The sequence below is a fragment of the Delphinapterus leucas genome, chromosome 8, assembly GCF_059928025.1.
Source record: "Delphinapterus leucas isolate spDelLeu-1000000601 "Yukka" chromosome 8, BTC_Dleu_Yukka2, whole genome shotgun sequence".
In the NCBI taxonomy this organism is placed as follows: domain Eukaryota; kingdom Metazoa; phylum Chordata; class Mammalia; order Artiodactyla; family Monodontidae; genus Delphinapterus; species Delphinapterus leucas.
In genome coordinates this window covers 96,483,433-96,497,929 of record NC_143136.1, presented here as the reverse complement: position 1 = coordinate 96,497,929, position 14,497 = coordinate 96,483,433, and the positions used below count along the sequence as shown (strand labels likewise).

General features: G+C 38.8%; 1 protein-coding gene across 1 annotated transcript in view; it reads right to left on the bottom strand.

Moving 5' to 3' along the window:
• Nucleotides 1-14,497, bottom strand: part of NCKAP5 (NCK associated protein 5) — an 870,988-nt gene that overhangs the window by 249,378 nt on the left and 607,113 nt on the right. Inside the window, exon 6 of the mRNA XM_022590669.3 lies at nt 7,635-7,784. Within this exon, the coding sequence (XP_022446377.2) occupies nt 7,635-7,784 (150 nt within the window). The remainder of the gene's footprint in view (nt 1-7,634; nt 7,785-14,497) is intronic.

Below are 14,497 nucleotides of genomic sequence, written 5' to 3'. Positions count from 1 at the left end.
ACTGTTGCAGAGCAGAATAAAGAAAAAAGAATCAAAAGAATGGACGACAGTTTCAGAGACCTCTGGGACAGCATTACGTGCACCAACATTCAAATTATAAGCGTCCCAGAAGAAGAAGAAAAAAAGAAAGGGTCTGAGAAAATATATGAAGGGATTATAGTTGAAAACTTCCCCAACATGGGAAAGGAAATAGTCAATCAAGTCCAGGAAGTGCAGAGAGCCCCATACAGGATAAATCCAAGGAGAAACACTCCGAGACACATATTAATCAAACTAACAAAGAGTAAACACAAAGAAAAAATATTAAAAGTGGCAAGGGAAAAGCAACAAATAACATACCAGGGAATCCCCATAAGGTTAACAGCTGATCTTTCAGCACAAATTCTACAGGCCAGAAGGGAGTGCAAGATATATTTAAGGTAATGAAAGGGGAAATCCTACAACCAATATTACTCTGCCTGGCAAGGATCTCATTCAGATTCGATGGAGAAATTAAAACCTTTACAGACAAGCAAAAGCTAAGAGAATTCAGCACCACCAAACCAGCTTTACAAGAAATGCTAAAGGAACTTCTCTAGGCAGGAAACACAAGAGAAGGAAAGGACTTACAAAAACAAATGCAAAACAATTAAGAATATGGTAATAGGAACACACATATCAATAATTACCTTAAATGTAAACGGATGAAGTGCCCCAAGCAAAATACACAGACTGGCTGAATGGATACAACACCAAGACCCGTATATATGCTGCTTAAAAGAGACCCACTTCAGACCTAGGGACACATACAGACTGAAAGTGAGGGGATGGAAGAAGATATTCCATGCAAATGGAAATCAAAAGAAAGCTGGAGTAGCAATACTCAGACAAAACAGACTTTAAAATAAAGACTATTACAAGAGACAAGGATACATAATGATCAAGGGTTTGATCCAAGAAGAAGATATAACAATAGTAAATATCTATGCACCCAACAGAGGAGCACCTCAATACATAAGGAAAATGCTAACAGCCATAAAAGGGGAAATTGACAGTAACACAATCATAGTAGGAGACTTGAACACCGCACTTTCACCAATGGACAGATCATCCAAACAGAAAATAACTGAGGAAACACAAGCTTTAAATGACACATTAGACTAGATGGACTTAATTGATATTTATGGGACATTCCATCCAAAAACAACAGAATACACTTTCCTTTCAAGTGCACACGGACCATTCTCCAGGATAGATCATATCTTCAGTGAAAAATCAAGCTTTGGTAAATTTAAGAAAACTGAAATCTTATCAAGTATCTTTTCCAACCACAACACTATGAGACTAGATATCAATTACAGAAAAGAAAACTGTAAAAAATACAAACACATGGAAGCTAAACAATATGCTATTAAACAACCAAGCGATCACTGAAAAAATCAAAGAGGAAATCAAAAAATACCTAGAAACAAGTGACAATGAAAATACAACGACCCAAAACCTATAACGTATGGGATGTAGCAAAAGCAGTTCTAAGAGGGAAGTTTATAGCAATACAATCCTACCTCAAGAAATAAGAATCATCTCAAATAAACAACCTAGCCTTACACCTAATGCAATTAGAGAAAGAAGAACAAAAAGAAAAAAGCTCAAAGTTAGCAGAAGGAAAGAAATCACAAAGATGAGATGAGAAATTAATGAAAAAGAAGTAAAGGAAAAAATATCAAAGATCAATAAAACTAAAAGCTGGTTCTTTGAGAAGATAAACAAAATTGACAAACCATTAGCCAAACTCATCAGGAAAAAAAGGGAGAAGATTCAAATCAACAGAATTAGAAACGAAAAAGGAGAAGTAACAACTTACACCACAGAAATAGAAAGGATCACGAGAGATTATTACAAGCAGCTATATGCCAATAAAACGGAAAACCTGGAAGAACTGGACATATTCTTAGAAAAGTACAACCTTCCAAGACTGAACCAGGAAGAAATAGAAACAAGAAGAGATGAATCACAAGCACTGAAATTGAAACTGTGATTAAAAATCTTCCAACAAACAAAAGCCCAGGGCCGGATGGCTTCACAGGCGAACTCTGTCAAATATTTAGAGAAGAGCTAACATCGATCCTTCTCAAATTCTTCCAAAATATAGCAGAGGGAGGAACACTCCCAAAATCATTCTACGAGGCCACCATCACCCTGATACCAAAACCAGACAAAGATGTCACACAAAAAAGAAAACTATAGGCCAATATCACTGATTAACATAGATGCAAAAATCCTCAACAAAATACTAGCAAACAGAATCCAACAGCACATTAAAAGGATCATACACCATGATCAAGTGGGGTTTATCCCAAGAATGCAAGGATTCTTCAATATATGCAAATCAGTCTGTGTGATACACCACATTAACAAACTGAAGGATAAAAACCATATGATAATCTCAATAGATGCAGAAGAAGCTTTTACCAGACTTCAACACCCATTTATGATAAAAACTCTCCAGAAAGTAGGCATAGAGGGAACTTACTAAACATAATAAAAGCACATATGACAAACCCACAGCCAACGTCATTCTCATTGGTGAAAAACTGAAAGCATTTCCTCTACGATCAGGAACAAGACAAGGGTGCCCAGTCTCACCACTATTATTCAACATAGTTTTGGAAGTTTTAGCCACAGCAATCAGAGAAGAAAAAGAAATAAAAGGAATCCAAATTGGAAAAGAAGAAGTAAAACTGCCACTGCTTGCAGATGACATGATACTATACATAGAAAATCCTCAAGATGCCGCCAGAAAACTACTAGACCTAATCAACGAATTTGGTAAAGTAGCAAGATACAAAAGTAATGCATAGAAATCTCTTGCATTCCTATATACTAACAATGAAAAATCAGAAAGAGATATCAAGGAAACACTCCCATTTACCACTGCAACAAAATGAGTAAAATACCTAGGAATAAACCTACCTAAGGAGGCAAAAGACCTGTATGCAGAAAACTATAAGACAGTGATGAAAGAAATCAAAGACGATATAAACAGATGGAAAGATATACCATGTTCTTGGATTGGAAGAATCAACATTGTGAAAATGAATACTACCCAAAGCAATCTACAGATTCAATGCAATCCCTATCAAATTAGCAATGGCATTTTTCACAGAACTAAAACAAAAAATTTCACAATTTGTATGGAAACACAAAAGACCCCAAATAGCCAAAGCAATCTTGAGAAAGAAAAACAGAGCTGGAGGAATCAGGCTCCCTGACTTCAGACTATACTACAAAGCAACAGTAATCAAGACAGTATGGTACTGGCACAAAAACAGAAATATAGATCAATGGAACAGGATACAAAGCCCAGAGATAAACCCACATACATATGGTCACCTTATCTTTGATAGTGGAGGCAAGAATATACAGTGGAGAAAAGACAGCCTCTTCAATAAGTGGTGCTGGGAAAACTGGACAGCTACATGTAAAAGAATGAAATTAGAACACTCCCTACAACCATACACAAAAATAAACTCAAAATGGATTAAAGGCCTAAATGTAAGGCCAGACACTATCAAAATCTTAGAGGAAAACATAGGCAGAACACTGTATGACATAAATCACAGCAAGATCCTTTTTGACCCACCTCCTAGAGAAATGCAAATAAAAACAAAAGTAAACAAATGGGACCTAATGAAACTTAAAAGCTTTTGCACAGCAAAGGAAACCATAAGCAAGACCAAAAGACGACCCTTAGAATGGGAGAATATATTTGCAAATGAAGCAACTGACAAAGGATTAATCTCCAAAATATACAAGCAGCTCATGTAGCTCAATATCAAAAAACAAACAACACAATCCAAAAATGGGCGGAAGACCTAAAGAGACATTTCTCCAAAGAAGATATATAGATTTCCAGCAAACACATGAAAGAATGCTCAACATCACTAATCATTAGAGAAATGCAAATCAAAACTACAATGAGGTATCCCCTCACACTGGTCAGAATGGGCATCATCAAAAAATCTACAAACAATAAATGCCGGAGAGGGTGTGGAGAAAAGGGAATCCTCCTGCACTGCTGGTTGTAATGTAAATTGATACACCCACTATGGAGAACAGTATGGAGGTTCCTTAAAAAACTAAAAATAGAACAATCCCACTACTGGGCATATACCTTGAGAAAACCATAATTAAAGAAGATGCATATACCACAATGTTCACTGAAGCACTATTTACAATTTCTAGGACATGGAAATAACCTAAATGTACATCGACAGATGAATGGATAAAGAAGATGGTGCACATACATACAATGGAATATTACTCAGCCATAAAAGGAACGAAATTGAATTATTTGTAATGAGGTGGATGGACCTAGGGTCTGTCATACAGAGTGAAGTAAGTCAGAAAGAGAAAAACAAATACCACATGCTAACACACATATGGAATCTAAAAAACGGTACTGATGAACCTAGTGGCAGGGCAGGAGTAAAAATGCGGACGTAGAGAACGGACTTGAGCACACAGTGGAGGAAGGGTAAGCTGGGACGAAGTGAGAGTGGCATGGACATATATACACTACCAAATGTAAAACCGACAGGTAGTGGGAAGAAGCCGCATAGCACAGGGAGATGAGCTCCGTGCTTTGTGACCACCTAGAGGGTTAAAATAGGGAGGGTGGGAGGGAGCGTCAAGAGGGAGGGGATATGGGGATATATGTATACGTATAGCTGATTCACTTTGTTGTACTACAGAAACTAACACAACATTGTAAGGCAATTATACTCCAATAAAGATATTAAAAAAATAAAATTTATTTTATTCATGTACAAATGATTTACAGTGTTGTGTTAATTTCTGTACGGCAAAGTGATTCAGTTACACACACACACACACACACACACACACACAGTCTTTTCCATTATGGTTTATCACAGGATATTGAATATAGTTCCCTGTGCTCTACAGTAGGACCTTGTTGTTTATCCATTCTATATATGATAGTTTGCAACTGCTAATCTCAAACTCCCAATCCATTCCTCCCTAGGCTGGTTTTGAATAACATAGTGATATTCATCAAGAACATAATATTAAAAGTAAATTTGTGTCGCTTCTTTTCTGCACCTTCTTGGGACCTGTTTGTGGAGCAGGAATTCAGGAAATCTGTTTTCCATCACCCTGACAACCATCCCTCTCTGCTCCCACCACACCAGGGGCCAAGGGATTAAGGTACACAAATATGTTGTTTCAAAAATACACGGATGGAAAATAGTTTTGTTTTTCTAAAATCTTGCTGTATGACATTCAAAATTCAAAATAATTTTGAAGCATTATGGTTAATTCACCTGCAATCTTGCAAAAGAGCATTTTGTTAAAGTGTATAAATCTATGTAGGGGGTCTGTGACCAGCTGAGATTACGATCTGTCAAAAGCAGCCCTCTGTCTTCTCACAGTGATTGCTAACTTACGCAAAGGATTCTATACAAACACAAATAGTAAACTAAAAAAAATCAAATAAAGTAAAATGAAATTCATATGAAAATCAGATGATGCATGAGTGTGTGTGTATGTGGGGTATGTCTATATGTGATAGATTTCTTTTTATTATCTGTTTAAGTAGACAATAGTGAGATTTGGGAGCAAAGAGAGAGTTCATTTACTATTGAGCAAAGAATTTTACAGAACAAGATATGACACTGTGACTAGAGGACATTACTTTAGGAAATAAAATATGTTTGTAAATTAAAATTGCCGGGCTTCATGGCATTTAGAGATATCATCTATTGCAGCCAAATGATGCTGGAGGCGAGAGTTGTTGCCTGAAGTGTAAAGATCTCTGTGAAAGGAAAAAAAAATGGTGCTTCTCATTTACTCAGTGAGGGTTTAAGAAACATTTGGTGCCAAAGGTATTTTTAAAATACTTTTAGCTTGATTAAATAAAATGTCCTTCACAAAGTTGTCTCAGTGACAATTAGATGAACTAAAAGCAATGTGCACCGCAATCATCAACAAAACTAACAATTTAAGTTTACGGTTCTAGGGAAATGAATTGTAATAACCACTCCTTCCTACTATTAAATCCGGTTAATTCAACCTCAAGACAAAGCCATGAGTTCTCAAAACTCTCAGACAACCACCTCGGTTTCCCTTGAGAAGGCTTTCCCACTTTTCGTGGTGATTATATTAAAAATGATAAAAGTGTGAGAACCTTTGGGGAAACAGGGGTGATTCCTGGCCCTTTGCAGAAAAGGAACCATCAGCGGTTCCCTAAATTGACCTCTCTTCTGCCCCATATGTGACATAATGCACTTAAGTCACTCCTGTGTAGAGCACCTGAAGTTTTTCATTCATACTTCTTATATTAATCATTGCATTCAGATAAATGGGGGGAAAATCATGTAAGGAAAGGCAGGAGCCTTGGAGTAGGAGGATAGAAAAGACCATATGCCAGGCACTGCTGCACAAATATTAACTCACTTAACCCTCGATACTTCTCTGGAAGGAAAGTTACTATTATCATCCCCAGTTTTGCATTTGAGGAAACAGACACACAGAGAGCCTAATTAATTTGCCTAAGGTTTCAAAACTAGAAAAGAATTGAACTGAGATTCAACTCCAAAGTGCATAATCTTATTTATTTTGCTTCACTATTGCTGAGGAAATTAAGTAAAAATGGCATGCACCTACAGACAAGGTGGTAGGTTAGGGTTAGGGTCAGGATTGCAGAAACCAACTGCAGAAAACAAGATATCTCGAGGTCTTATTTCTTCACATTACTGCAGGAAGTTTCAGGATTCTATAGACACTATGGAAGAACTATATTTTTAGAGACTGGCTGATGGTCCCTTGTGCCTAGTTTAAGAAAAGGTGGGCTTACCATAGTCCTTGCTTAAAAATGATTACGTCCCAGTTCTATATGCAAACAGAACATTTATTGCAAGTAGGTAAGCCAACTCATGGAAAAAGGCATCTTTGCTAGATCTTTCAGCATGTGAACTAATAACTGAAATGCTCTTTGAGGACTGCTATAAGTATTCAGGAATTAACACTCTAAGTGATGTCAAATGCCACTAAGTAATAGACCAGAGTTTTCAACTGTTTTGGAGGACTACAGTGGTTGAAAACCCTCCTTAAAGCACCCCTTAGCTCAGCTTCACCTCTATTTTTATATGTCTTACATGGTGCACTTCTGCACAAGCTTTTTTGTTTTTTGAAGAAATAGCTCTACTGCTTAAAATTATTTTTCTTACAATTGCCCTTACGTAGTATTCAATATTTTGTTTATTCGTTCACTTATTTGATCATTAGGCATTGGGAAACAAAGCGAAATATCACATAGCCCTTCCCTCAAGGAACTTGCAATTTTAGGGAAACTGATCCAGTTTGAGGGTCAAACTGAAAGTGAAATGAATTACTGATCTATGCACTTTTTTAAGGCAGTACAATCATACTCACTAGGCCAAGACTCTTTCAGGGTCACAAATTTTAACCCTGTGCTCATCATTGACAAAGGCGTCCCAATGGGAGCCACTAGATCCTATTAGTCCGGGAGAACTAAGAAAGGAAGAATTATATTTACTCAAAAGTGGGGCCAATACAAGAAGCAGAACACAGTTATTTTTCCGTAAACGTGTAAAAATGGTTCCATTTCTTACCTCTAGAGCCTTCAATCTTTCTAACAGCAATTTGGTCTTTTCTTTCCCCTCATCTGCACTGCTGCCTTCACTCCTTGAATCCTCATCTACCACCATGTGACGGTCTTCCAAAGCTTCCTTGTGTTTTCTCTCTTCCTCTGACAGTTTTTCCTGAAGCAAGAAAGAATTGTTGTTTTCAATAATCTCCACTGAAAAATAAGCAAGAGTTTAAGGTTGAGAAGTTTGGAACCTCCCTACTCTTTCTGCATTCTTTCCAGGGCTGAGGTAGAGAAGGTTTTGCTAAACAAATTCTGAGTGGGGCTTATATTAGTAAACACAGTAGATAATTTTAATGAATCTTGGTGGGACAAGTCATTGAGTCACCACCACTGAATGCACATGTCCTCTGCTCTGTTGGAGAAGTGACCGAGCCCATAAAAACGGTAGATGGAGTCATGTGGTTAATCCATTTTTATATGCAGCATGAAATTCAGCTGTGCTCTAAACTGGGGAAAAATAAGTCAACCTTGATACCTTGACTTGTGAACAGCTTAGCTCCTATAATAAGATCATCAAAGTCACTGGACATGCAACCATTCAATTAAGGGAAAAGAAAATATCACAAAATACTGAAATGATAACGATTTCAGAATTCTAAGCTGAAACCATTTAGTTCCTTTGGCTCACTAATAACATGGCTCTTAAGGGCCCTATAGTCCCCTTTCTAACACTCCAGGATTTGTACTATAGCCTTGAGGCAGACATAAAATGTTATCTTGTCTTCCCTCCCTGCTTGCTGGAGGTTCCTCACTCAACCTTGTCTCTGGCAGCTCTTTGGAAGTTGAGAAGTATTAATTTGAGCCTCACAATTGGCTCTTGTTTTCAAGGGAAAAAGAAATGTCAAGAGCCTATCACATGAAAATAAAATTTCATCCACTTTTGTACATACATCAAGATACCGTGCCGCAGAATCGGGTGACATCATTCCATCACACTTTTTAATTCTAACCACAATGCTGCAGAAATCTCTGTATTAAAAACAGCTGGTTGGCAACCATGTGGGCTAAACTGGATTATCAATGGTGAGAGGCTTCTTTATATTTACCATTAAACTAAGATCATTTGCAAATACAGAAGCACGAAAAATATGATTCTTAACCTTTAAGCACTTAAAAAATCTACTGAGAAAAGAATAGCGTAAGTGGGAAAAAAAAAACAGGTTTTCAAACTGTGTTCACAAAAGTACTTTGGAAGTCCTGAAATTATTTAACTTATTTTTTGAAAATAAGATATGAAGTAAAAACGTCAACATATATGTACACATATATAAGTATATATGTGTATGTATAGATATATAAAACACTGGAGACTACACAGAAACTTGACCCATGTTAATCTGTACAGACAAACAGGTGTTAATCTGTTTCCTACAGATTTCAAGATAAGATTCCATTTCTTTATAAGAATGTGCAACTGACTAGGCAGGTGATAGCTCTTTATGAAATCAGGCCTGGGCAAGTCCACATACAATGTACAGGTGTGTTCACTTCTGCAGCAGGTGTAAGTTCAGCCCAGGTTCAGGCTCAGCAAGTTTAATGTGCAGATCCTCAGGCTGGGACAAATATCCAGGTTATGACTGTATTTTTACAGCTTTGATTCTTTAAGGTTTGTTCACTCAACAGACTTTCATTTCCATGGTAAGAAACTTGAAATCGGCAAAGTTACCAACACAATTTTGAAATAAAGAGGTCCTTCTAGTTCTCTTTCAAGATTTGGGATCACTGTAATTAAACACTAACTTGGGACTGTAAAGCAAGCTTTTAAAAAATAGCACCTAGGGAGGGACCTTCAAGATGGCGGAGGAGTAAGACATGGAGATCACCTTCCTCCCCACAAATACATCAAAATACATCTACAAGTGGAACAACTCCTACAGAACACCTACTGAACGCTGGCAGAAGACCTCAGAGCTCCCAAAAGGCAAGAAACTCCCCACGTACCTGGGTAGGGCAAAAGAAAAAAGAATAAACAGAGACAGAAGAATAGGGACGGGACCTGCACCAGTGGGAGGGAGCTGTGAAGGAGGAAAGGTTTCCACACACTAGGAAGTCCCTTCGCGGGCGGAGACCGTGGGTGGCGGGGGAGCTTTGGGGCCGGAGAGCGCAGCCACAGGGGTGCAGAGGGCAGAGCGCAGAGATTCCCGCACAGAGGATCGGTGCTGACCGGCACTCACCAGCCCGAGAGGCTTCTCTACTCACCGGCCGGGGCGGGCGGGGCTGAGGCTCGGGCTTCAGTCGGAGCGCAGGGAGAGGACTGGGGTTGGCTGCGTGAACACAGCCTGAAAGGGGCTAGTGAGGCACGGCTAGCCGGGAGGGAGTCCGAGAAAAAGTCTGGAGCTGCCAAAGAGGCAGGAGACCATTGTTTCGGGGTGTGCGAGGAGAGGGGATTCAGAGCACCGCCTACATGAGCTCCAGAGACAGGCTCGAGTCGCAGCTATCAGCACGGACACCACAGACAGACATGACACGCTAAGGCTGCTTCCGCAGCCACCAAAAAGCCTGTGTGCAAGCACAGGTCACTCTCCACACCTCCCCTCACTGTAGCCTGTGCAGCCCGCCACTGCCAGGGTCCCGTGATCCAGGAACAACTTCCCCGGGAGACCACACGGCACCTCCGGCTGGTGCAACATCATGCCGGCCTCTGCCGCCGCAGGCCCGCCCCGCATCCGCACCCCTCTCTCCCCCCGGCCTGAGTGAGCCAGAGCCCCCGAATCAGCGGATCCTTTAACCCCCTCCTGTCTGGGCGAAGAACAGACGCCCTCAGGCGACCTACACGCAGAGGCGGGGCCAAATCCAAAGCTGAACCCCAGGAGCTGTGCGAACAAAGAAGAGAAAGGGAAATCTCTCGCAGCAGCCTCAGGCACAGCAGATTAAATCTCCTCAATCAACTTGATGTACCCTGCATCTGTGAAATACCTGAATAGACAACGAATCACCCCAAAATTGAGGTGGTGGACTTTAGGGGCAACTATAGACTTGGGGTTTGCTTTCTGAATCTAATTTGTTTCTGGTTTTATGTTTATCTTAGTTTAGTATTTAAAGCTTATTATCATTGGTAGATTTGTTTATCGATTTGGTTGCTCTATTCCTTTTTTTAATATATATATTTTTCCTTTTTCTCTTTTCCTGAGTGTGTATGTGTATGCTTCTTTCTGTGATGTCGTCTGTATAGCTTTGCTTTTACAATTTGTCCTAGGGTTCTGTCTGTCCGTTTTTTTTTGTTTGTTTGTTTTTGTATAGTTTTTAGTGCTTGTTATTATTGCTGGATTTGTTTTTAGGTCTGGCTGCTCTCTTCTTTCTTTTTCTTATTAACATTTTAAATTTTTAATAATATATTTAAAAATTTTTTATTTTAATAACTATTTTCTGTTCCTTCTTCCTCCCTCCCACCTTCCCTCCCTCCCTCCATCCCTCCCTCTCTCTCTCTCTCCCTCTCTCTCTCTCTCTCTCTCTCTCTCTCTTTCTTTCTTTCTTTCTTTCTCCCTTTTCTTCTGAACCATGTGGCTGACAGGGTCGTGGTGCTCCGGCCGGGTGTCAGGCCTGTGCCTCTGAGGTGGGGGAACCGAGTTCAGGACACTGGTCCACCAGAGACCTCCTGGCTCCAAGTAATATCAAATGCCGAAAGCTCTCCCAGAGATCTCCACCTCAACACTAAGACCCAGCTCCACTCAATGATCAGCAAGCTACAGTGCTAGACACCCTGTGCCAAACAACTAGCAAAACAGGAACACAACCCCACCCATTAGCAGAGAGGCTGCCTAAAATCATAATAAGGTCACAGACGTCCCCAAACACAAAACCGGATGCAGTCCTGCCCACGAGAAAGACAAGATCCAGCCTCATCCACCAGAACACAGGCACTAGTCCCCTCCACCAGGAAACTTAACACAACCCACTGAACCAACCTCAGCCACTGTGGGCAGACACCAAAAACAACGGGAACTATGAATCTGCAGCCTGCGAAAAGGAGACCCCAAACACAGTAAGATAAGCAAAATGAGAAAATGGAGAAATACACAGCAGATTAAGCAGCAAGGTAAAAACACACCAGACCAAACAAATGAAGAGGAAATTGGCAGTCTACATAAAAAGAACTCAGAGTAATGTTAGTAAAGACGATTCAAAATCTTGGAAATAGAATGGAGAAAATTCAAGAAGCATTTAACAAGGACCTAGAAGAACTAAACAGCAAACAAACAATGATGAACAACACAATAAATGAAATATAAAATTCTCTAGAAGGAATCAATAGCAGAATAACTAAGGCAGAAGAACAGATAAGTGACCTGGAAAATAAAATAATGGAAATAACTACGGCAGAGCAGAATAAAGAAAAAAGAATGAAAAGAATTGAGGACAGTCTCAGAGACCTCTGGGACAACATTAAATGCAACAACATTCAAATTACAGGGGTCGCAGAAGAAGAAGAAAAAAAGAAAGGGTCTGAGAAAATATTTGAAGAGATTATAGTTGAAAACTTCCCTAGTATGGGAAAGGAAATAGTCAATCAAGTCCAGGAAGTGCAGAGAGTCCCATATAGGATAAATCCGATGAGAAACACGCCAAGACACATATTAATCAAACTATCAACAACAAAATACAAAGACAAAATATTAAAAGCAGCAAGGGAAAAGCAACAAATAACATACCAGGGAATCTCCATAAGGTTAACAGCTGATCTTTCAGCAGAAGCTCTGCAAGCCAGAAGGAAGTAGCAGGACATATTTAAGTGATGAAAGGGAAAAACCTACAACCAAGATTACTCTACCCAGCAAGGATCTCATTCAGATTTGACGGAGAAATCAAAACCTTTACAGACGAGTAAAAGTTAAGAGAATTCAGCACCACCAAACCAGCTTTACAAGAAATGCTAAAGGAACTTCTCTAGGCAGGAAACAAAAGAGGAGGAAAAGCCCTACAATAACAAACCCAAAACAATTAAGAAAATGGTATCAGGAACATACATATTGATAAATACCTTAAATGTAAATGGATTAAATGCTCCAACCAAAGACACAGACTGGTTGAATGGAAACAAAATCAAGACCTGTATATATGCTGTCTATAAGAGACCCACTTCAGACCAGGGACACATACAGCCTGAAAGTGAGGGGATGGAAAAAGATATTCCATGCAAATGGAAATCAAAAGAAAGCTGGGGTAGCAATTCTCATATCAGACAAAATAGACTTTAAAATAAAGAATGTTACAAGAGACAAAGAAGGACACTACATAATGATCAAGGGATCAATCCAAGAAGAAGATATAACAATGGTAAATATTTATGCACCCAAAACAGGAGCACCTCAATACATAAGGCAAATGCTAACAGCCATAAAAGGGGCAATTGACAGTAACACAATCAGAGTAGGGGACTTTAACACCCCACTTTCCCCAATGGACAGATCATCCAAAATGAAAATAAATAAGGAAAAACGAGCTTTAAATGATACATTAAACAAGATGGACTTAACTGATATTTATAGGACATTCCATCCAAAAACAACAGAATACACTTTCTTCTCAAGTGGTCATGGAATATTCTCCAGGATAAATTATATATTGGGTCACAAATCAAGCCTTGGTAAATTTAAGAAAACTGAAGTCATACCAAGTAACTTTTCCAACCACACACTATGAGACTAGATGTCAATTACAGGAAAGAATCTGTAAAAAAATAAAAACACATGGAAAATAAACAATACACTACTAAATAACCAACGGATCACTGAAGAAAACAAAGAGGAAATCAAAAACTACCTAGAAACAAATGACAATGGAGACACGACGACCCAAAACCCATGGGATGCAGCAAAAGCAGTTCTAAGTCAGAAGTTTATAGCAATACAATCCTACCTCAAGAAACAAGAAACATCACAAATAAACAACCTAAACTTACACCTAATGCAATTAGAGAAAGAAGAACAAAAAGAAAAAAGCTCAAAGTTAGCAGAAGGAAAGAAATCACAAAGATGAGATTGGAAATAAACGAAAAATAAAGAAGGAAATGATAGGAAAGATCAATAAAACTAAATGCTGTTTTTTTGAGAAGATAAAGAAAATTGATAAACCATTAGCTAGACTCATCAAGCAAAAAGGGAGAAGACTCAAATCAACAGAATTAGAATGAAAAAGGAGGAGTAACAACTGGCACTGCAGAAATACAAAGGATCATGAGAGACTATTACAAGCAATTATATGCCAATAAAATGGAGAACCTGGAAGAAATGGACAAATTCTTAGAAAAACACAACCTTCCAAGACTGAACCAGGAAAAATACAAAATATAAACAGACCAATCACAAGCACTGAAATTGAGACTGTGATTAAAAATCTTCCAACCAACAAAAGCCCAGGACCAGATGGCTTCACAGGCGAATTCTATCAAACATTTAGAGAAGAGCTAACACCTATCCTTCTCAAACTCTTCCAAAATATAGCAGAGGGATGAACTCTCCCAAACACATTCTATGAGGCCACTATCACCCTAATAACAAAACCAGACAAAGACGTTACAAAGAAAGAAAACAACAGGCCAATATCACTGATGAACATAGATGCAAAACTACTCAACAAAATACTAGCAAACAGAATCCAATAGCACATTAAAAGGATCATACACCATGATCAAGTGGGGTTTATCCCAGGAATGCAAGGATTCTTCAATATATGCAAATCAATCAATGTGATAAAACATATTAACAAACTGAAGGATAAAAACCATGTGATAATCTCAATAGATGCAGAAAAAGCTTTTGACAAAATTCAACACCCATTTATGATAAAAACCCTCGAGAAAGTAGGCATAGAGGGAACTTACTCAAC